At 49.4% G+C, this 23,484-nt stretch overlaps 2 protein-coding genes across 5 annotated transcripts in view; one reads left to right on the plus strand and one right to left on the minus strand.

Moving 5' to 3' along the window:
* The first annotated feature begins 30 nt into the window (after positions 1-30).
* On the plus strand, positions 31-21,275 carry LOC308253629 (pentatricopeptide repeat-containing protein 1, mitochondrial-like). Of its 3 annotated transcripts, XM_080679255.1 has the most exons (10): positions 31-129; positions 6,275-6,773; positions 8,575-8,715; positions 11,478-11,696; positions 12,886-12,987; positions 15,189-15,896; positions 16,871-16,987; positions 17,735-17,917; positions 19,705-19,883; positions 21,068-21,275. In XM_080679255.1, exons 2-10 carry the CDS (start codon positions 6,297-6,299, stop codon positions 21,132-21,134), a joined length of 2,193 nt encoding a protein of 730 aa, XP_080535381.1. In that variant the 5' UTR covers positions 31-129; positions 6,275-6,296; the 3' UTR covers positions 21,135-21,275. The 3 variants fall into 3 exon arrangements, with proteins under 3 accessions (XP_080535381.1, XP_080535379.1, XP_080535380.1); XM_080679253.1 differs by lacking the exon at positions 21,068-21,275 and having other exon boundaries at positions 19,705-20,800; XM_080679254.1 differs by lacking the exons at positions 31-129; positions 21,068-21,275 and adding an exon at positions 172-349 and having other exon boundaries at positions 19,705-20,800.
* The window catches only part of BUD31 (BUD31 homolog), a 12,410-nt gene continuing 9,196 nt past the window's right edge, over positions 20,271-23,484 (minus strand). For both annotated transcript variants that reach the window (XM_080679267.1, XM_080679268.1), the window contains 3 exons: positions 22,857-22,979; positions 22,037-22,203; positions 20,271-20,519 (listed from right to left, as the gene is read on the minus strand). In XM_080679267.1, coding sequence (XP_080535393.1) covers positions 20,469-20,519; positions 22,037-22,203; positions 22,857-22,979 — 341 coding nt within the window. In that variant the 3' untranslated portion in view covers positions 20,271-20,468. The remainder of the gene's footprint in view (positions 20,520-22,036; positions 22,204-22,856; positions 22,980-23,484) is intronic.

The raw sequence follows: 23,484 nt of genomic DNA on the forward strand, positions 1-23,484 counted from the left end.
TGCTCAGACCCGAACAATCGAGCGCGGAGTACGGCCTGCTCCGCTAGGCTCGACTAGCTGCCAGCCGAACGCCCGTCTAACTTGTATCCACGCGCCAGGAGCTCGCGACACGGACTGCGCCTGCAGGAGGTTGGCCGGGGCGCGCTCCGGGGGCGTGGGAGGCGGGCGGGTGGGTGTAGGGAGATGGTGCGCGACGCTGAGAGGCGAGGCGGGGAAGTGTATCCCCGCGGGGTCGACGCGGACGCCTGGCCCGCGTTCCTTGGGCCGGACTCGGAGCGAGTTCCTATTTGACCCGCACTGGAGCCCGGGATCCGGACGGGAACAGGCCAGGTTGAGCCGGGGGCGTCCGGTGAGGAAACCGGGGATCTAAAGGCCAGTGTGGAGGGGTCGGGTTGGCCTGAGGCCCCGGGGGAATGTCGGGTCCTCCGAGGGGAGGACAGCGGCAGTGTATCTCTAACGCAGGAGTTTTATTAGCCTGGCAGGTTAATGAACTTGGGCAGGAAGAAAATTTCACCTTTATTGTCTCTGCGTGGAACAGCTTTTTCTTCCCTGACTGACGTGTAGTGTTAGCAGTGCCCAAAACTAAGTCGTGATTTCAAGTGGGGACGAGTGTAAATGATACTTAGAGAATCTGCAACTACTACCTACAAGCTATTATTTCCATCATCGCTGTTTGACATGACAGGATCTTGTTATTTAGTATGTTGAAAAGAAGCATATATACTACTATAGATAAGTTAGTTTTTAAAACATTTGATACCTATTTCGGTATATATTTTTTGTAAACCTATATATCTCATTCAGTGCAGGTAAACACTTCATTTAATGTGGCTACTTGAAAATTTAAAATTACATACGTGTTCACATTTGTTTTTATTGAGTTTCAGGCCTCACCAGACACGGAATGATAAAGGTCCTCTGCACTAGTGTCACTAGGGTGCTGGTCAAGAGAGGTTGTCCTATTTGACTCTCACAGGAGCCGGGATCCCAGCCGGGACAGGCCAGAGGGGCAGTGAGTGTGGCAGCCAGGGTTGAGCCCGGGGCTCAAAGACAGCCCAGTTCGGAAGCTGACCAGTCTGACCCACAGCACTGCTGCAGGGCCCCCAGCAAGTCACTCCCCTTCCTGGGCCTCAGTTATTAATCTGTTCAATCTGCCATCACCTCTGAAGTCTTTCCAATGGTCATCTGATATAACTAGACTTTAACATTTTTTCATGCTGGTTATTTTGATATTTTTTAATGAAAGAGTTTCAAGTATGCAGAGCAGGACCTCTAGCCTAGCACTGTGCAATAACAATATAGTGTGAGCGCATATGTAATTTTATTTTATTTTTTTAATTTAATAAATCTTTATTCAGATTGTTACAATTGTTCCTCTTTTTTCCCCCCATAGCTCCCCTCCACCCAGTTCCCACCCCTTCCTCTGCCCTTACCTCCCCCCTACTGTCCTCATCCATAGGTGTACGCTTTTTGTCCAGTCTCTTCCCACACCTCCCACACCCCTTTTCCCCCGAGAATTGTCAGTCTACTCCCTTTCTATGTCCCTGATTTTATTATATTCACCAGTTTATTCTGTTCATCAGATTTTTTTATTCACTTGATTTTTAGATTCACTTGTTGATAGACATGTATTAGTTGTTCATAATTTTTATCTTTACCTTTTTCTTCTTCTTCCTCTTCTTAAAGCATACCTTTCAGCATTTCATATAATACTGGTTTGGTGGTGATGAACTCCTTTAGCTTTTTCCTATCTGTGAAGCTCTTTATCTGACCTTCAATTCTGAATGATAGCTTTGCTGGGTAGAGTAATCTTGGTTGTAGGTTCTTGCTATTCATCACTTTGAATATTTCTTGCCACTCCCGTCTGGCCTGCATAGTTTCTGTTGAGAAATCAGCTGACAATCGTATGGGTGCTCCCTTGTAGGTAATGAACTGTTTTTCTCTTGCTGCTTTTAATATTCTCTCTTTGTCTTTTGCTCTTGGCATTTTCATTATGATGTGTCTTGGTGTGGTCCTCTTTGGATTCCTTTTGTTTGGGGTTCTGTGCGCTTCCTGGACTTGTAAGTCTATTTCTTTCACCAGGTGGGGGAAATTTTCTGTCATTATTTCTTCCAATAGGTTTTCAGTATCTTGCTCTCTCTCTTCTTCTGGCACCCCCATAATTCTGATGTTGGTACGCCTGAGGTTGTCCCAGAGGCTTCTTACACTATCTTCATATTTTTGGATTCTTTTTTCTTTTCCGGTTGAGTGTTTTTTGTTTCTTTGTATTTCAACTCTTTGACTTGATTCTTGCGATCCTCTAGTCTGCTGTTGGATCTCTGTATAATATTTTTTATTTCAGTCAGTGTATGTTTAATTTCTAGTTGGTCCTTTTTCATATCCTCGAGGGTCTTGCTAAATTTATCAGCCTTTTCTAGGAAATTCTTGAAAAACCTTATAACCGTGGTTTTGAACTCTATATCCAGTCGTTTGTTTTCCTCCATTTCTTTCATTTGTGGTATGTTTCTTTGTGTCCGCATTTTTGCTGCTTCCATGAGTTGGTAGAGTGGCTTTGTGTGGTAGGTGTCCTATAGGGCCCAGTGGCTCAGCCTCCCAGTTACCTGAGGTGGACACTCTTGGTGCACCCCTTTGTGGGCTGTGTGCACAGTCTTGTTGTAGTTAAGTCTTGATTGTTGTTGGTATCACTGGGAGGAATTGACTTCCAGGCCAATTGGCTGTGAGGATCAGCTGTGTCTGCGCTGGGAGAACTTCTGTGCTGGAGACACTCTTATGAGACAAGACTTGCAAAATTGCAAAAGCCTCTGTGCTCAGCTTGGATGGGGCGGAGTTTCAGGGCGGAGCAGACAGCTTTGGTTTCCCGTCAGCCCTGCCCTATGAGGCCCTTGGGTCTCAGTGTCCCTCGGTAATTGCTGCAAGCACCTCTGAGAGAAAGCTGCCCTTGAGTTTCGCCTGCTGCCAGATAGTCCAGTTTCTCCCCGAATGAGTCGGGGTTCCCAGAAACTTGCCCAGAACTGGAGTTCAGTGCAGTCGGGAGCTTCTGTCTCCCTCTCGCTTTAGAAAGCCAGCGCGCACTCAGCCTTCCGTGCATTCAGCAGTCAGTCCTCTCTGTGCGCGTGCGCGCGTGCCTCCAGACCTCTGTCTTCCGCAGCTCCCGAGTCTCAGTGTGCTTTCTCTTTTCCTGACAGTCCAGTTTCCCCCTGAATGAGTCTGGCTTCCCAGCGTCTCGCCCGGGACTGGAGTTCAGTGCAGTCGGGAGCTTCCTTCTCCCTCCCACTTTAGAAAGCCAGCCGTGCTTTCAGCCGCCCGTGCACACAGCTGCCCATCCTCTCCGCGTGCGAGTCTCCGTACCTCAGCCTTTTGCAGCTCCTCTGAGTCTCAATGTGCTTTCCTCTTTTCTTCTAGTTGTAGAATTTCCACTCAGCCAGCTTTCCTGTGGTTCTGGATGGTGTCGGTTTTGTCTCTTAGTTGTAGTTTTGATATTGTTGTGCAAGGCAGCAGTTTAGGTGTTTACCTATGCCGCCATCTTGGTTTCTCCGCATTTGTAATTTTAAATGTTCAAGTAGCCATATTAAAGAAAGTAAAAAGAAATTGTGAAATTAATGTTAAAATTTCTTTAGCCCAGTGTATCTAAAATATTAACATTTCATCTTGTAAAATAATTGTGTATTTTATATTTTTTTGGTACAAAGTCTTTGAAATCTGGTGTGTATTTTATACTTATAGTTCATCTTCATTCAGATTAGCCACGTTTCATGTGTTCAGTAACCATATGTGGCCAGTGGCTACCATATTGGACAGCACTTATGTCCACAACTAGCCCATTTGTCCACAACTTTTTGCAGAAAATAAGTGCTTGAATTAGCTTTCCTGGGCATAGGCCCAAAATACCAACATTCCCCCCCCCCCCCAATAACAAATGATAGCTGTAATTTTTGAACATTTATTAAATGCTAGACATTGTGCTAAAAACATCTCATTTAATCTTTATATCCTTGTGGTAAGGTGAGTGGGATTATCCTCATCTTGCAGCTGAAGAAATTGAGGCACAGAAAGGTCAATTAATGGTTACAGTCACACAACTCTGTTCAGGTCTCAAACTCAGCTCTCATTTCAGCACCTGTGCTCTTAGATCATCTATCTTCTTATATATGTAAAAGGCTAATATGCTAAGTGTCCGACCGTCCGGGTAATGACGTCATGTAGCAACGCCCAACTTCCTCTCCCTAGTGACTAGCCTCCTTGCAGTTTCTTCAGCCCAGGAACACAACTTGCTTTATAGCCAGGTGCAAACATTTCACACTTTTTAAAAAAAATTTCTTTATTGATTAAGGTATTACATATGTGTCCTTATTCCCCCATTACCCCCCACCTCCCATTCATGCTCCCAACCCCCTGTTGTCTGTGTCCGACATTTCACACTTTAACCAAATGTCTGTGAAGTGTTTTCCCATGCCTCATCTCATTTAATCCTCACAGAAGTCCTGGAGTAGATAGATAGGGGACTCGGTAGAATCGTATTTTCTTCTCATTAGCCAGAAAACGGAGATTTAGAAAGCTTAGAAACTTGACCTGACTGAAAAGAAGTAAGAAATAGTGGACCTTGAAAATGACTTCAGGTTTTTTCACTGCACAGAATATAGTCAAACACTGCTGCAGTTAAATATTGTACCCTTCGTTCTCCCTGTGTGATCTACAATAATAATCTGCTTCGTGTTGATATTTGCTGTTGTGTTGCTAATAATTACCTGAAAGAGAAGTTGGGGTGCTTCACTGGGCTGGAAAAAGTTTAGCTAAATCAGAAAGCAGGTCTAATTAAGCAGGTTCATCTATATACTAGAGGCCCGATGCACAAAATTGGTGCAAAGGGCTCGGCCCCCTGCCGCTGCTGCAGCTGCCTTGGCCCCCTACGCTGTGGCAGCCACTTCTGCTTCGGCCCCCACCTCTGGGCTTCGTCTGGAAGGTCGTCCGGTATAATTAGCATATTACACTTTTATTATCTATACTAATAAAAGAGTAATATGCTAATTAGACTGGGAGACCTTCTGGAGACCTTCCAGACATCCTTCCAGACAAAGCTGGGGGCTTCGCCGGCCTGCAAACAGCCCCCAAACGGCCCTCAGTCCCTCACCCAGGCCAGCCATGCCCCCCAGTGGGACCCTCACCCCAGTGGAGGTGTGGCCAGCCTGCAAACGGCCCTCAGCCCCCCACCCAGGCTGGCACCAACCCCAGTGGGGACCCCCACCCCGATGGGAGTGTGGCTGGCCTGTAAACCGCCCCAGGCCCTGACCCCCAAGGGCACCCTCACCCTGATCTGGGACCCCCTTCAGAGCAGACCATCCAGCCCCCACCCGTACACTAGGCCTCTATTTATACTAATAAAAGGGTATTATGCTAATTAGACCTGGAGACCTTCTGGATGTCCTTCTGGACAAAGCTATGGTGGCAGGGCCGAGGCAGAGGCAGTTAGGGGAGATCAAGCCAGGAGGAGAGGGCAGTTGGGGGCAAGCAGGCTGGTGGGGGGGGGGCAGTTGGGAGCGAGAAGGCCAGTGCGGGGGGGGCAGTCGGGGGCGAGCAGGTTGGCAGGCAGAGTGGTTAGAGGCGATTAAGCAGGCAGGCAGGTGAGCGGTTAGGAGCCAGCGGTCCCGGATTGCGAGAAGGATATCCAACTGCCGGTTTAGGCCCGATCCCACAGGATCGGGCCTAAACCAGCAGTTGGACATCCCCCGAGGGGTCCAAGATTGGAGAGGGTGCAGGCCGGGCTGAGGGACACCCTCCTCCCATGCACGAATTTCGTGCACCGGGCCACTAGTTATAGATATAAAGCTCTCGCTGGCACCAATCGCACGTGTGTTTCAATCTGTCATTGTCGATCGTGACACTTCTATTATAGAGAAAGGGCGATATTAAAATATTTCTTCTAATTCATTTCCTTTCAATGTGCATGAATTTGTGCATCAGGCCACTAGTAGCTTGATAATATCACTAGCTTATATCTGTTGAGTGCCTACTGTGCCAATACTGTGCTGCACGCTATGTATCTGAGACCTCACTCAAACAGTGCTCTGTGGGTGACGTTATCGTTAACCCCAGTTTACAGGTGAAGAGACTGAGACCAGAGCAGTGAGTGCCCAGGGACTCATGGATGGTTGTTTGGCAGAATCTAGGCTTTCTAACCTCAGGGATCATGCTTGTAACCACTTCTCTGTCTTTTTTCTGCCTTTTTGGGTTATGAACCTGAAGTTATTGACTTCATTATTTTTCTGACCTATGCCAGGTCTTGGAGGTAAAAGCCAGAGATGGACCTAGTGAGACTTGCCCGGCTCTTCTCCAGCCCCTGGCCCCTGGGACTGTCTATCCTGCAACACCTTGACCCTCTTAGTGCCCGGTTGGCAGGAGGTAGGGAAGGGCCTGTGTGGCTGAAGTCCATGAGGCTGACTGGGCCAGTACAAGCAGCCTTCAGCAGCTCCCTCTCTCAGCTGCCCCTCAGCCAGGGGAGCCAGAAGAACACACGCAGCCTCAGCTCTGACCCAAGCCAGCCCAGCCCCAGGGCCACCCAGGAGGAAGAGGAGGAAGAGAGTTTTGGGACTCTCTCTGACAAATACTCCTCCCGGAGAATGTTCCGCAAATCGACGGCCCAGTTGTATAACCTACGGCTCAGGGAGCAAGATGAAGAAGATGATGAAAGGGAGCTGGAGCCAAAATCATGGCAGGGCCGAAGAAACACCCCTTATTGGTACTTCTTTCAGTGCAAACACCTGATCAAGGACGGAAAGGTGAGGTAACCTTTGGATTCTGCTGCTCCTGGCTCTTAACATCCCTGGTAGCTCAGTTTTTTGTGTGAGGGCCTGCCCTACCTTTTCAGTCCCTAAAGGTTTGGGTTCTCAGGGCTATATTTTCTCCTTGGTCTTCACTCACCCTGGGTGCTGTTCCAGGTGACCCACTAGCCTCCTGGCTTTCAGTGCCCCCTCCTCACTGCAGCCCGGCCTTCTCGTGGGCTCCTGATCTGTGTATCCAGCTACCTTCTCAGCATCTCCCTTACACTTACCCACATTGACCTGAAATTTTCATTCCCAACCTTGTTTTTTCTACACTTTCTTCATCTCACTAAATGGCAACCCCATTATTCCATCTGCCCAGGTAAAGTGACTTCAGGTCATTTCTAACTCTTCCCTTTTTCTCCCAGCTCTAACTTCAAAATGTTGCCAATCCTAACACTTCTCACAACATTGCTGCTGAACGCCGAAGCCTACCCTTCTCTTTGCCCCCTTAGACCTGTCACAGGTCTCCCCGCCGCTCTGGCCGTCTCCTGCCTGGATGCCAGCTCTAAACACAGAGCCATCCTCTTGAAGCAGAAAGCAGTTATTGTTACTCCTCCCTCCAAAACTCCTAATATATTGACTGACATTGAAGATGTTCACTTTCTTAGGTATTGATAATGACATTCTGTTTATGTATAAAGTTCTCTTAGAGGTATGTATTGAAGATTTTATGAATGGAATGATAGGATGTCTAGAATTTGTTTTCAAAAATTCTGTTTATAGGGGGAGTGCAGAGTATAGATGAAACAAGATTGGCCAAACGTTAATCCTTGTAGTTAACACTGTTCTCCATTTTTGTGTGTTTTTGTAATGAAAAGTTGAGAAATAAAGAGAAGCAGAGTCCTTACAACGGCTTATGAAGCCTGCAATATCTGCCACCATGACCCCTCTATCCCTCCACTTAACTACTGCAGTCCTCCAACTCCCCGGCAGACTCCTGCACTGGCTGTTCCCTCAGATAGACATGGGGCTTCTTCCCTCATCTCCTTCAGATCTTTGCTTACCCGTCATCTTCTGAGGCCCTGCTTGGCTATCATATCTAAAACTGAACCTCCCACACCCTCTGGCACTTAGTGCTTCATTTTTGTTCATAGCACCAGTCACCACTCGACCTACTATATATTTTTCTTAGTTATCTCATTTGGTGTCTGTCTTTTCAGACTAGAAGATGAACACCAGGAGGGAGCTCCCTCTTGTTCTCAGCTGTATCTCCAGCAAATAGATCTTGCCTGGCATAGAGGACTCAGTAACTACTGGTTGAATTAATGGATGAAAAAATAAGGAGTAAAGGAGTGAACCAAGGATTTAAAGGGGAATAGCTTAGGGGTGGGGATGGGTCAAAGACAGCTGTGGGCCAAGGGAGTTTGCAATTGGAGGAAGCTGGTCACTCAAGGCTGTCGTCCTATACCAGTGGTCGGCAAACTCATTAGTCAACAGAGCCGCAAACTGCGGCTCGCGAGCCGCAGTTTGCCAACCACTGTCCTATACCATCTCAGGAGGCTGTCGGTGTGGGGTGGAGAGTTTCCATAGGTGGTGGGAGTCCAGTGGGCTTTCCTTCCTGGCTACACAAAGCTCTCATGCTGCAGAGCACAGGGACCAAGAGGCTGGTGGCAGAGGCCCAGGGCAGGTGTTTAGCTCCTGGGCAGGCCTGGTCTTGGGCTCAGGGAGGGTCCCACAATTTCAAACTCCCTCCCTCTGCTGAGGGTCTCTGAGGCCACCCTGAACCCCCTTTATTGTTTCCTTCTTCCTCCCCCAGCTGGTTGAGGCCCTGGACCTGTTTGAGAGGCAGATGCTGAAGGAAGAGCGACTCCAGCCTCTTGAGTGCAACTACACGGTGCTGATTGGGGGCTGTGGGCGGGCTGGCTACCTGAAGAAGGCTTTCCGGCTCTACAATGATGTGAGTGGGGGCATAGGGGTGGCAGGGGCAAGACTCTGAAGAGCATGGATTTAGGGACCAAAAAGAGCTGGGTGCTGATCCTGAATGTGTCACCTGCTGCACATGACTCTGGACAGATGATTTAACCTCCTCGGCCTCAGGTGCATCATCTGTAAATGGAGGTGATCTTGGATAATTACATGAGATCACATGGGAAGTCCTCCAGCATCTGCCTGGCCATGGAAGGCCCCACACATTGGTCTTTTTCCATTGCCCAGTTTGTTTGTGTTCCTTTTCTCTCATCCCTGTCTTCACAACTCCACCACCACTACACACACACACACACATACACACACACACACACACACACACTCACACACGCACCTTTCTTTCAAAATTGGTCCCTTTTTTTATTTTTTCAAAGTTGGCCCTTTGAAAAAGGGCTTTTATTCTCTTGGAACATGGTTTTACTTTACATTCACCCTCCTCTAGGGTGTGTCCTGTATGTAATTCTCAGAACCAAGAAACTATTTCCTTTGTGAGTCAGGAAAGAGCAGTGGACTCTAGCAGCAGTGATCCCATCTTCTCCTGCATCCAGAAGCTGGGACATCCTTTACTCCAACAAGGATTCTTGGGAGCCTTAGTCTTGTCATTTGGGACACTCCTACTCCAGGCCTGATCATCTCTACTGGGAGCAAGGGGGAGGAATTGTACTTACAAATGATAAAGTAACATATTCTTTAAAAGACCTGATTAAATGTCTTGGCATAGAAAAATAAGAGGCTGGCTGCCCTGATCAGCACTCTAGCCAGCAGAAAAGCACTCAAGTACTAAGTGAAGGGGGTGGGGTGGGAGCACATTTATTGTGGCTCTTGGTTAAGAGTGCTTAGCAGCACTTACATTTGGAGGATCCTTAAGTGAATTCCCATATGTCACCTCCTCAGAGAAGCCCAGGCCATTCTATTTAACCTTAGCTATTTTCTATTACTTTGCTGCTGCCCCCCAATAATAATTTTATTTTAGAATAATTTTAGATTTATAGAGAAGTTGCAAAGATAATATAGAAAGTTCCTGCCGAAACCGGTTTGGCTCAGTGGATAGAGCGTCGGCCTGCGGACTGAAGGGTCCTAGGTTCGATTCCGGTCAAGGGCACGTACCTTGGTTGCGGGCACATACCCAGTAGGAGGTGTGCAGGAGGCAGCTGATCGATGTTTCTCTCTCATCGATGTTTCTAACTCTCTATCCCTCTCCCTTCCTCTCTGTAAAACATCAATAAAATATATTTTAAAAAAAAAAAGTAAGTTCCCAAATACTCCTACCCCCCTCCTCTGTGTTAACATTTTACATTAGATGGTGCATTTGTCAAAACTAAGAAACCACTATTAGTTCATAGTTCATTGTTAACTAAACTCCAGACTGTATTTGGATTTCACCAGTTTTCCACTGATAACCTTTCTGTTTCTGATCCAATCCAGGTTCCCATACTGGCTCCTCCAATCTGTGACATTTTCTGAGGTTCCTTGTTTTTCATGGTCTTGACAGTTTTGAGTAGTACTGGTCAGGGGTTTTGTAGAATGTCACTCATTTGAGAATTTCTACATTCTCATGGTGAGACTAGGGTCATGGGTTTGGGGGAAGAATATCGCAGAGGTGACATGCCCTTCTTATATAAGGTCTTCACAACATCACCATGACTTATCATAGGAGACGTTAACCATGGGCACTTGGTAACGTGGTATTTGCCAGGCTTCTCTACCACGAAGGTACTATCTTTCCCTTTCCAGCCTGTGTTCTGTGGGTGTCCTTCACAGCACTTACTACAGTTGTTGGTTACTTATTTGTCTGGTGTGTGTCTCACCCTCTAGTGTAGGCTCAGTGAGACAGGCTGTATCTGTCCTGGTAACCACTGTTAGCCAGTGCCTGACTCGTAGTAAGTTCTTAGTACACATCTGTCGACAGTGTGAATATATACCAAGTGTCCGTCATCCTCGAAGTCGGGATCACTGTCTTCATTTTTCAGATGAGGAAGCTGAGGCCTGGAGAGATAAAGTACTTTGTCCAAGGTTACCCTGGGGTTAGGGCTTTTCACATTCTTCCGCAGCAGCTCCTTGCCTGTCCTTGGTCAGGTGGCCCTTATCTGGGAAACAATGAGTGCTTGACTTTACCAGGAGTTCAGTCACCTGGAGGGCTTCATAAGCACTGTGTTAGCCCCAGCCTGGGGTTTGTGACTCCCCAGGGTGGGGGCCCCTGAAATGTGTTGTAGTAATATGCTCCTGGCTGCTACTGGTCTGGGGGTCACTCTTCTACCCAACCCTTTTCAAGGTGACAGTATCATTCCTATGTTTTTCAATGAGGAGCTAACTTGCCCACCACCGTTCAGTTAGTAAGCATTGCAGTGGGGCTTTGATTACTACCTCCCATCCTTTCCCAGAGCAGATCCATCCCAAGCCCCTTAACAGTCAGTGTGACCTGGTTGGCAAGAGGGTGAGAGCATCAGGAAGACCCTGCTTAAAGCACCTCAGGCCGAGGGTGAGCTGATGAGCACCCTGGGAAGGATCGTTTGGTGTAACTGGGATGCGGGATCAGTTTTCAGAGTCCCTCTGGCTGAGTTGGATTTGGAAAGCCGAGCCATGATGTGTCACTCAGCTCTGCCTTTGTGCAGGCCCTGCTCCCAGGCCTGTTTAATGCAGTAATGGAGTCCCCTCTAGTGTCCTTTGGGTGCCTGTCACCTGTGTGTCCAGCTGATCCTAGAGCTACCTCTAAGTTTCTCCCCATCTCCACAGATGAAAAAGCGGGACCTGGAGCCCTCCGATGCCACCTATACAGCCCTGTTCAATGTGTGCGCTGAGTCCCCCTGGAAGGACTCTGCTCTGCAGAGTGCCCTAAAGCTACGGCAGCAGCTCCAGGCCAGAAACTTCCAGCTCAACTTGAAAACATATCACGCCTTGCTGAAGGTGACAGCCAAGTGTGCAGACCTTAGGATGTGCCTCGACGTGTTCAAGGTGGGGATGCCCTTCCTTCCTGCCTCCCACTTGGGATCTGTCCCATGTAGCAGGTGTGAGGCTGTGGCCATCTGTGTCCCTCACACAGGAAGGTTCAGGGACCAATGAGATAGTCCCCGTGCTGGGCTCTGGGGTTCACAGGTAAATCTGACGAGACCCTGATCTCAGAGGCCTTGGTCAGACAGAGAGACCCCTAACCCCATGGGGACATTGGGGTCTGTGCACGGCTGTGTTGGGCTTGGTGGTGCCACGGGGAAGGTGACCTCATAGCACTAAAGATGAGTCTGCTCACTGGGGAGGGCCTCCTGCATAGAAGGAGTAGTGGGAGCCTAAGCCCTAGTATCCAGGGCGCTGGGTGAGTGGAGGCATGGGAGTGCTGAACATGGGCTTGTCTGCATTAGAGCTTTGACTTGTAGCTTCTTATCTTCCTCAGCAGTCCCATAAGAAGGTTTTTAATTTCTAGTTTACAGAGGAGACCTATACAGGGTTTGAGTATGGAATACCATGAGCGGATGATAGGTGTGCTTGCTCAGCTTGCAAGGAAGTGGGACAGATGTGAGTTCACACTGAAACAGCCTTATGGGAAGCCGGGAAGGCTCTAGGTCGCCACAACTAAACCTCAGGAGAACCAGGGCAGTGTCAGGGCTCAGCATGCCCTTGGCAGCCTTGTCCTCACACTCTTCCCTCAGGCATTTCTCACTCTGTTCTTACCTTCTACCCAGAGTGACTTGACAGCTTTTCCTCATCACACATAGCAAGATCCCACCTGCCCATTCCAGGTTAGGGGACCTGATGGACTGTCCAGGCACCATGTGGTACAGAGCAGCCTTTGGTCAGTCCTGGGTCGGTTACCTTGAGTAAGCCTGCCCTGCTGGAGAGGCAGAATTATGGGGTTTGCGATTCAATTTCCAGTACAGGGGCTAAAAGTGACCACTGTGGTGTTCTTTGCAGAGGGGTGCACAGAAGTGATAGGAGCAGCTGGGAAAGAGAGGAGGAGGAAGTGCAGGCAGCAGTTGAACAGCTCAGCTCAGGAGCTGGTTCTGAGCCAGCCAGCCAGATTCAGGCTCCACCTCTTCACTATGTGCAGACTTGGACCTGCCCCAGGAATGTCTGTCCTGAGCCAGACCCAGTTGGCGGGTCTGGGCTCTGCCACAGGTTCCCAACAGGACCTCCTTATTCCCTCTCCTAGGAAATTGTTTATAAAGGACATGCGGTCACAGAGGAGACCTTCAGTTACTTGCTCGTGGGCTGCATCCAGGACAAGAAGACAGGCTTCCGATATGCCTTGCAGGTCTGTCCTTCCTGACTTTGCCTTCCTGCCTCTCCTGTCCCCACTACTTCCACTCCGTGCCCCTGTGTCCGGTGCAAACGATGATCCTTTGTACATTTCTTGAGCTCCTGCTACTGCCCTGGGCTGGGTGTTTTTATATTTGCCATATTTTGGTCTTCCCAGAGCACAGTGCTCCCCTGCCCCACCTCATTTTACAGATGAAGGGAGAGGAGGCCCTAGGAGGCGGTGGTGGCATGGCTGCTGAGAGTGAGGGCACAGCCAGCTCATGGTCTCCTACTCTGCTCGGCTGCCTTCTGTGCAGCTGGTCTGCATCTACCAAGCTTGTGGTTCCTGCAGCACATCTACTTGGGGTACTTGCTCAATCATATCCCACAGCCACCCCCTCAGCCTCTCTGTAGGGGAACCCCAGGAGTTGCATGTAGTTCTGGGAGAGTCTCACAGACATCAACATTGAGACATGCTGCTCTAATTTCACCTTGGATTCCCAGGAAGAACTCCACTCATCAACTGGGTAGGCAGTATTCGCAGTGGTACCATAGCTGTTCTAGCTCCTCCAAGTAGAGAAGGACTGGCAGCTCACCTAGAGCCCTCCTACTTCAAGGGTAGCCTTTAGACCAGCAGCATCAACCTTACCTGGGACTTGCCAGGGTCACAGACCCCCGCCCCCACCCCCCATCCCCCCACCCCCCCACACACACATAACACATACACTGCATCCAGATCAGCATTTCATCAGGATCTCCAGGCATTTGGTCCACACAGAGTTTGAGCCCTAGTGATCTGAGACAGCCTTGGACCAAATGTTTGCCCGCCCGTGCCCCCCCCCCCACCCCACCCCCGTTCCAGACTCGCTGAAAGGAGTGGCCACTGGCCATCCTCTGGCCATTAGCAAGCTTTATAGTGAAAAACCAACCACGGCCTAGTTCTTCCCTCTCCTTGGCCTAGATCTGTTCTAGTTAGAAACAGTCTGTAATACTAACAGCTATGCACAGTGTCTTGCACTTATTAAACTGCTTGAGCTAGGCACCAGTAGCCTTGTTTTACGGATAAGGAAACTGAGGCTCCTTATGTAACTTGTCTTAGGTCCCACAGCCACTAAACAGTGGAGCTGGGACTGGAAATGAGGTTCATCTGACTCTAGAGTCAGAATTCTGCCACCATGGGATAGGGCCTGTGTCCCTGCTGAAACTCAGTTCTGTAATCGTTCCCTGAGGAGGTACCTGCCAAGACCCTTGCCCTCCTGTGTGGTGGATAGCAACCTTCTTGCTAGATGTGTCCATCTGGGCCTGACCAACCCCTGCCTCACCTGCACAGTGGTCCCTGATGAGGGCAGAAATCAGAGCTCTAGGCCCACTGAGTGTGGCTTTCACCTGAGCACAAAAGGAGGAGCAAGTGATACCTTGAGCCCATGTGGTGCCCTCTTCGTGTCAGTCACCCAGACATCACAGCTTTTTGGAGAACACACAGCATACTAGACACTGTGCTGTGGGGATGAAAATGATCTCATTTATGAGGAAATGGGGCTGCCTAGGCCCACAACCTGGCTAAGTCCCCCGCCACCCACACCTGCCTTATGCTCTCAAGTGTGAGAAAGCTGCCTGGGGCAGGGCACACAGTAGGCACTCAGGGAGTGCAGCTGAATCCAATCCTTAAGTTGGCCTAGCCCAGTGGTCTGCAAACTGCGGGTCGTGAGCCACATGCGGCTCTTTGGCCCCTTGAGTGTGGCTCTTCCACAAAATACCACGGCCTGGGCGAGTCTATTTTGAAGAAGTGGCGTTAGAAGAAGTTTAAGTTTAAAAAATTGGGCTCAGTCGTTGTACTGTTGATATTTGGCTCTGTTGACTAATGAGTTTGCCGACCACTGGCCTAGCCCTAGACTTCCATAACCTAGCCTCTCTGGCCGTCCACCCCCAAGGGAGTACAGAGGTGGGCAGAGGCCTAGGGAGAAGCCTATTCCCTGGTACGGGGGCCCTGAGAGAGGGCAGAAGGGTGAAACAGAACAGTTTTGGGGTGAGCTAAAGAGGAAAGGAGTGATACTCCCCTGAAGTTTCCCATAGAGTTCGCAGGTTCTTGCCCAGAGCCTGGAGTGGAGTCATACTCGGTCCTTCCTGCACCCTTTGTGTTTGCCAGCTGGTTGCTGGCTCAGTGCCTTCTCCCTCCTGAGAGGGAGCATGGAGCTGAGGCTTGTTTCTCCCTGGCAGGTGTGGAGGCAAATGCTGAGTCTGGGGCTCCAGCCAAGCCGGCATGGCTACAACCTGCTGTTGGGGGCAGCTCGGGACTGCGGCCTGGGGGACCCAGAAGTAGCCTCAGCGCTGCTCCTGAGACCCAGGGAAGAGATGGTGCTGCTCCAGCCCCGGGCAGGTGGGCGGCAGGCAAGGAAGAAAGCCCAGGCTGGGATGGTTGACAGCATGTCAGCCAAGCTGCACGTGGAGACCCTGGAGAGGCAGCTGTTTCTGGAACCTTCTCAGGCACTTGAAAGGCCTCCAGAGCCTCAGGAGGCCAGAGTCCCCAGCAAGGCCCAGCCTGAGATGGAAACCAAAGTGGATCCTGATCACACTGTGGCCCTTGCCTCTGTGGTCTCAGAGCCGCCTCCCCGGGAGCTGGAGACTAACCTCCTGACCCTGGGGCCGGTCCCCTCGGCTGTGGTCTCCTTTGGGACCGTGACCACATCAGCAGACAGGCTGGCTTTAATGGGGGGCCTGGAGGGCTTCCTGGGCAAGATGGCAGAGCACGGACTCCGGCCTGACATCAAAACCCTCACGCTTCTGGCTGAGGTGGTAGATCCTGGTAGCCCCGCAGAATCCTCACTGCTGACTGTCCTGGACACATACCAGGTGGAGGCCGATGTGACATTCTTCAACACTCTGATGAGGAAGAAGAGCAAGCTGGGTGATCTGGAGGGGGCAAAGGTGAGCATGGAGGCAGGCACAGGACTCTGCTCTGGAGCCCTCCTTCCCCCTCCCTCCTCTGACCTTCCGACTGTAGGTCATATCTTCTCTATCCATATCCACAGTCATTGGGCAGACTGTCCAGGGCCCATGTTCTGAGCCTGGCCTCAGGTGAAAAGCTGGGAATCGAGCGAGCTACCTTCCCAGCCCTCTTCAAGGAGCTCACAGATTGGTGGCTGGTGGCTCCTGAGTATCCCTACCCTTCAGCCACCCCACCTCACTGACTTCACACTTACTCTGTGCTAGATGCTGTTCTAAGAGCTCCACATCCATTTGTTTCTTTACTGACCACACCCACTTCACTGATGAGGACACTGGGGCCCTCCATTCATATGACATGTTTTTTATGTGATGCCTTTTTTTGCCAGAGTACTCATCTGGGCACTTGGGAACATCAAAGATGACAAAGACACAGCCTCTGCCATCGGGCTCACAGCGCAGAGTGCACCTTTCCCTAGAGAAGCTACATATGATAGAGCCCCTCTGCGGAACCTTCTCTGGGTCAGCCTGCACTTACCACACTGTTGTCGGCATCTCCCACCCTGGACCACGGGACCATGAGCCCCTAAGGCCTCTGGTACTCCATGGTCATTGAAAGCCCAAGTGCAGGGATGGATGGCCAACAGAGAAGTAGAGAGGGACAGGAATATGAAGGGCATTCAGGGAGAAGGGACGGCATGTTGGAGACAGGCAAGCTAGAATGCGAGGTGTACTTGTAGAACAGCTGAATTCTGGGGAGGTGGCTGGACAGGACCTGGGCCCTTAAATAATGGGCTGAGGCCAGTGTCCAATGTGGCCAGCAGAGGGAGCTTGAGGCCTTGGAGCAAAGCTCTACCCCTCGGATCTCCAGCATCCAGCCAAGGGCTTTGACAGGCGAAGCTTTTGCTGGGGCTAGTGGGGTACAGCTTATGGTGATGCCATGTCTATTCCCATAGGCACTGCTGCCAGTCCTGGCAAAGAGGGGAATTGTCCCTAACTTCCAGACATTCTGCAATTTGGCCATTGGGTGCCGTCGACCACAGGATGGTCTGCAGTTGCTGGCAGACATGAAGGTGAGTGAGCCCAGGCCTGGGCAGGACCCATGGTGCTGAGGAGCACTGGAGGTGCTCAGGAAGAAATCTGGGTGGGGGAAGTTGGGGTACTCCCAAACCTCTGCAAGGTGTACTTATAGAAAGCTGACTTATGGGGAGCTGGTTGGATAGAATAAATTGTGGGGGCAGGGAGAGTGGGGTCATTCTAGCTTCAAGTGTAGAATGATCATTGGCCCAATTTGGGAGAAAGTAGACGCTGGTGAGCTGCTGCAGGAATGGGCATTGAGAGCAGGGATGTTACAATCTTGAAAGCGGTGGCAGTGGGGTGAGATTGAGGGGTGGGGACAGGTCTTGGCCCAAACACTTTGGAGGATAGAGAGCAGGGATGTAGCAGAATTCTTGGGTGGGAGTTCAGGGGATATAGTAAACCCACAGCCAAGAACTGAGGAGGTGGTCTCCTGCCCATGGTTTACTGCCTGAGTCTGTTGATTTCTGAGAGCAATATTCTCTCTCCACGTTCTTCAGGACTGAGAGGGTAAGGTACTTAGCCATGTGGGATGGAGCCACAGAGTGGGGCATCTGTGCTTTCTTTTTGGAGGGGGCAGTGCAGCCCATTGTTGCTATGAGGTTCTGCCCTTCTTGTCCCTGGTCACTAGTCTGTAGAGCAGACTTGACCGGCAGGGTAACTCACCAAGCTGAACATGCTGCAGCAGGCCTTCCTCCGACAATCACCATCATCTTGCTGATTGTATGTCTGTGATGTTCCAGAAATCCCAGATGACCCCCAACACCCACATCTACAGCACCCTCATCAATGCGGCCCTCAAGAAGCTGGACTACACCTATCTCATCAACATCCTGAAGGACATGAGGCAGAACAGAGTCCCAGTGAATGAAGTCGTCATCCGCCAACTGGAGTTTGCAGCCCAGTACCCACCCACCTTTGACCGGGTATGTCCCCCAAGCTCTAATGTGCCCATTGTCACCTTAGTCAGGGCCACTACCTGCCCCTGGTTCTGGCCTTCTGGGATTGGTATTCCCTTGCTTTAAGTTGTCAGTGGCTACCCTTGGGAAAAATCCCAAATTCCTTAGGCCACAGCTTGCAAGTCCCTCCTCCACATGGCTTTCATCTCAGGCCACTCTTTCCTTTGTTCACTGTCAGTCCAACTGTACTTCTGTCTTTTCTAGGTAACACCAGCCTTTTTCCTGCCTCAGGCTTTTTGCATCCTCTCTGCCTTAAAGAGACTCCCTCTGCTTTTTCACATAACTGGCTCCACCTCATATTGTAGATCTCAGCTTTAAGTGGCTCTTTCTCAGAGGATACTCAGCTGACTGCCTCCCTTCTCATTACATAAAGCACTATTTCTTTTCACCATGTTTCACAGCTTATACTTACATGTGTGACTCGCACCTTCATGAATTATAAGCCCCTAGAGGTGGAGACTCTCTCTGCCTTGCTCACCTGAATCCCTAGTGCCTGCCCTCTGCCTGTACCCAGTACGGACTGTTGTCAAGTGAAAGGGGACGGCAGTAGGGCAGTGATAGAACCTGTTCTGTAACAGCCATTTCTGTCTGCCGTTCTGAGGATATCAGAATCTGAGGGTTCAGATTTTAGGCCTACTGAGTCAGACTGTGTGCCACGGATTTAGCCTGGAGAAGCACCATCCCAATGGGTAGGGAGAAAAGTTGGCAAGGACACACCAAGCTCCACCATGGAGGCATGGGGTCAAGGACAGCTGTGCAGGTGCGATGCTTGAGTGCCGTTGAAGGCACAGGAAGAATTAGTGATAGCAGTGAAGAGTATGCCAGGCAGAGGACATAGCTTTGTGCCTTTGAGCAGTTGGTTTAGTCTTATCAATTTCTGAGTTCTTTATATGTTCTGGATACTAGTTTTGTTGGTTGCATGTTGCCAGTATCTAGTTAGTAGGTTGTCTCTTCACCCTGAGGTGTAGGGCCCACTAAGGGTCTTCTCAGGTTGTCAGCAGTCCCCAGACTACCTAAGTACTTAAAGCTTATTGTATTGAAATCATACATTCATACTGCCTTATGAGAGTGGACTTATTTCTGTTTGTGATTGTGAAGGTTTTGCTTTATGTACTTTCAAGCTACGTTAGATACATAGAAGTTTAGAATTGTTAAATCTTTTCAATCAACCCTTTTATCATCATGTGGTAAGTTTATCTCTGGTACTTTTGTTTTTTTGTCTATTCCTCCACCAGCTTTCTTTTGGTATCTGCCTGGTACATCTCATTTCCTCCCACCTCTCTGTAGAGGCCACTGTAGCAGTGCTGAGATGACAGTCACCAGGGAGACAGTGGCTGTGCAGAGGTAGAAGCACTCAGCAGACTGTGGAGGTAGAGTTGGTGGGACCTAGCGATTCTAGCTAGGGGCGGGAGTAACATCCTTGGGTATAGGACAGTGGTCGGCAAACTGCGGCTCGCGAGCCGCCGCCGTTTGCCGCTCTGTTGACTAATGAGTTTCCCGACCACTGTATAGGAGAACAACACATATTTAGGAAGAGCTGTTAGCAGATGGGAATCTGGGTCAGCCTTCTGGTATAGCATCTTTGCTTTTCTACAGTATACTCAGGTATTATCAACAGCTTTGTACCCTCTCCTTTCCACAGCTTCCCTGAGGCCTGAGCCAGCTGCTGTGGTTTGAGATTAGCTGTAGGTAGCATGCAGTGATTCTAATTGTGGCTCCTCTGAACCCTTGAATTCCATGCTTTTTAATTACAGTACAAAGGGAAAAACACCTACTTGGAGAAGATTGATGGCTTTCGAGCTTATTATAAGCAATGGTTGAAAATGATGCCAGCAGAGGAAACGCCCCACCCATGGCAGAAGTTCCGGACCAAGCCCAAGGGGGACCAAGACACTGTCTCTGAGGCTGATGTGGACAGAGGCTGTGGGGGCAGGTAATGAGGATGCCCAGGAGGATTTCCATCCAGCAGAACTGGAACAAAGTGCACAGCCTTCACAGTGCTTTGTGGGAACTTCAGGAGTCCCTTTCATATTAAAGACACATGAACATGCTGGTGTAGCCTCAATCCTGAGGACAAGGTCTGGCCAGAGTAAGAATTGCAGCATTTTGTATTAAGACAAATGCTGGGCCCAGGGTGCCTGACAGGATCCCAGCAGATCCCAGCACGGCTTGGGCCATTTTGGCACATCATCTCAGGCCATCCTCACCTGAGAGGTTGTCATCCCCAGTGAACTTGATCATGGTCACATGAGGTGGTCAGGATTGAGTCCCAGTGGCCCGGTGTTCTCCCACTGGGCTCTGTAAAGAACTATTGCAGGGCCTAAAGGTTTAAAAGTTTTATTTGTACAAATCACAGCTGATGAACACCAAAGCCTTCACACATAGAGACCATGCTCCAACTTGGCCCTGTGGCACTGCTCTGCCAGAAGAGCTGCTATCAGGAAAAGGGGGTGTCACGACAGGCAGAAACCTGAGAAGTCCAAAGTCCTGGGTGGAAAGGGGTCAAGGCCCAAGGGCCTCAGCCAGAGCAGCCCCGGCAGCCGCAGTGTGTGCACTCAATGATCCGGCCCTGCAACAGAAGACAGTTGAGACACCGCACCCAACCATATGCGCCGCCCCCCCCGCCCCCCCCACAAACGTAGTAATCCTCTCACTGAGGAAGTTGACAATGGGAGTCACTCCCTATAGGGCACTCCTCAGAAATTCCTCTATGACAGTTCTGGATGACAAAAATTCAGTTCCCGTGTGAGAATGGAAACAGCTGCTATTGACACTGAAGTTACAACTTATTGTACTTTGAATTTAAGCTAATTAAACACATTTGTGCCACTCCCTCCCCCCAAAGGGGGGAAAAATCTGTGTGACTCTTGTTAATCTGCAAAGTGAGCATGACATATCCTGCTATAAGCTGGAGGGGGGAGGTGGGTAGGATTCCTACTGTTCAGGGGTCTCAGGTCCTCTGGGCTGGGGATCCTTCCAGGAGGCCATGGGGAGAGAATGTTATGCACTTGAATCTATACAGTAGCAGAAGTCTTTTCTCCCAGGCCAGGGGCCTGTCCAGTAGACGGAAGACCTCAAAGCAGTGGTTATATTTATTTTCCTCTTTTTTGGAGTAAGACCCTTACCTAAGCAAATAAGATCTGATGGTGAAACCAAACTAAATCCAAAGCAGGCTCTGTTCTGAGCATAAGGCTGGGGGAGTTCCTCCAACCAGACGCTGCCATGGAATCTGGTGGTCTCAGAGAATAGGGGCTCCTGCTGCTCTGCCCCCAGAAAACTTAACATCCAGAACCTTCCCTTGGGGAGGCAGCCCTCATTCACTTTCCACTGCTCAGAATGCTGTGCCTTTGACATTCTAGATGATTCAGGGAGACAGCTGCCTACTGAGCTAAAGCCCTGGCCCAGAGCCGAAACTACAAACTGTAACTGGTCTGCAGAGTAAAGGGTCCCTGTAGTGACTGTGGAAGACCAACCCAGAAGGTGAAAAATGTGGCTTCAGCTCCCAACTGGACCCACAACTGTCAGCTAAGGGGCTGCACTCAAAGGCCACTAATGGCCAACATCCCAGTAACTTCTCTGCCTCCTGTAGCCCCATTTCAGAGGGGCTTGTGATCTCAGCTCAGTTACTGCATACCCAGCACCATTTCTGAGGTTTGGAACTCAGAAGTTCTGACAGAAGAAATAGTGTAATTGAAGTGCCGAGGCCTGGAAAAAAGCACAGCTGAAGAGTAAGTACTATTGACTGGCTCACCCTTCCCTGACTCGGTCCTCCCAACCACCTTAGAGATAGGTGTTATTACTCCTATTTTGTAAGTGAGGAATTCAATAACTTGCTCAAAGATGGAGTTAAGACTGGCCCCCAGACAAAGCATATACAATTACTGCCAAACTGCTTAGATGGCTTGCTGAACAGAGGGACTCACTTCTGGGATGGGGGTGGGAGGGAATGGCCAGCAGGACATCCAGCAACCAAATTATTTCCAGCCCCCTCAAAAGTATAAACTCTCTTGGTGTCAACTAGGACAGAATTCTGAAGTGAAAGTGACATCAAATTCAATAGTCAGTCATTATAGGGATAGACATTACCACTTCCAGCTTGCTTTTGGGAACCCGGCAAATGCAATTCGTCCCAAAATTTGTGTCTCGTGTCTGAATGCACCGCAGGCAGCATAAGTTTTCATAACCTTGCTTTTTCCATTTTGCAATCAGGTTTTTGTCTGCATAGCCTTCTTTAATACAATATTCATATAGTTCTGTCAAAAAGATGAGAAAAGGGCATCAGATCATGGTAAAACAAAGCTTGCCCCACCCCTGGCCCATCACTAATCTTCATTAAATAGAATATCCAACATTGCTCCCCTTCTTTTTTTTAGTGGCAAGAAAAATCATGAAACTTGCTGAGGTTGCTATAATAGAGCCATCCTATATAATAAAAGCCTAATATGCTAAGTGTCCAGTTTTCCAGTCATCCATTCAACTAATCAAAGCACAATATGCTAATGATATGCTAAGGCTGCTCAACTGCTCACTATGATGCGTACTGACCACCAGGGGGCAGACGCTCCAACTGGTAAGTTAGCTCGCTGCTGGGGTCCAGCAGATCAGGACTGAGTGAGATGGGCTGGACATGCCTTGGAGTCCTCCTGCAGTCCCTCCCTGGCTGGCCAACCTCCCATGTTCCTCCCTGGCCCCAATCGTGCACTGGTGGGGTCCTCAGCCTGGCCTGTGCCCTCTCACAACCCGGGACCCACTAAGGGGATGTCAGAGAGCCGGTTTCAGCCTGATCCCGCAGGCCAGGCCGAGGGACCGCACTGGTGCATGAATTCGTGCACCGGGCCTCTAGTTACTTAAATAAATCTCAAAGCTACTCAAGTTGGAAAGGCTAACAGAGAATCTAGCCAATTACCTCTGCTTATGGCTTTCCGCTTATAGAAGAGGTCAAAAATATAGCGGGTTTTCTGGTGGTGGATCCTGAAGATAGGCCACAGAGATTCCACTTTCCTCTTTCCCTCATGAGGTTCTGTTTCAGCTGGGGAGAAAATGGTGTTTGATTTATTTTGGCAGGCAGGGTTACTCTACACAGGATATAGTGGTGTCTTTTTTTAAATAAGCAGGAATAAAGAATAAATCCTACTTTATACCCACCAGTGTGGCTACAATAAAAAATGAGAGACAATTAAAAAAAAGACAAGTAGTGAGGATGTGGAGAAATCGGAATCCTCACATGCTGCTGGTGGGAATGTAAACTAGTGTAGCCTGGTTGGAAAACAATCTGGAAGTTCCTCAGGAAGATAAACAGAGTTACCATATGACTTAGCAGTTCTACTCCTGAGTATATACCCAAGAGAATCAGAAACACACATGTACACAAAAACTTGTATGTGAATGTTCACAGAAGCATTATTCACAATAGCCACAAAGTAGAAACAATTCCAGTGTCCATTAACTAATAAACAGATAAAATGTAAACCATACAATGGAATATAACCTATATATATAAAAGACTAAGTGACCGACCATCTGACTGGTACATA

The sequence above is a fragment of the Plecotus auritus genome (genome assembly GCF_963455305.1).
Source record: "Plecotus auritus genome assembly, chromosome: 7".
Classification (NCBI taxonomy): Eukaryota; Metazoa; Chordata; class Mammalia; order Chiroptera; family Vespertilionidae; genus Plecotus; species Plecotus auritus.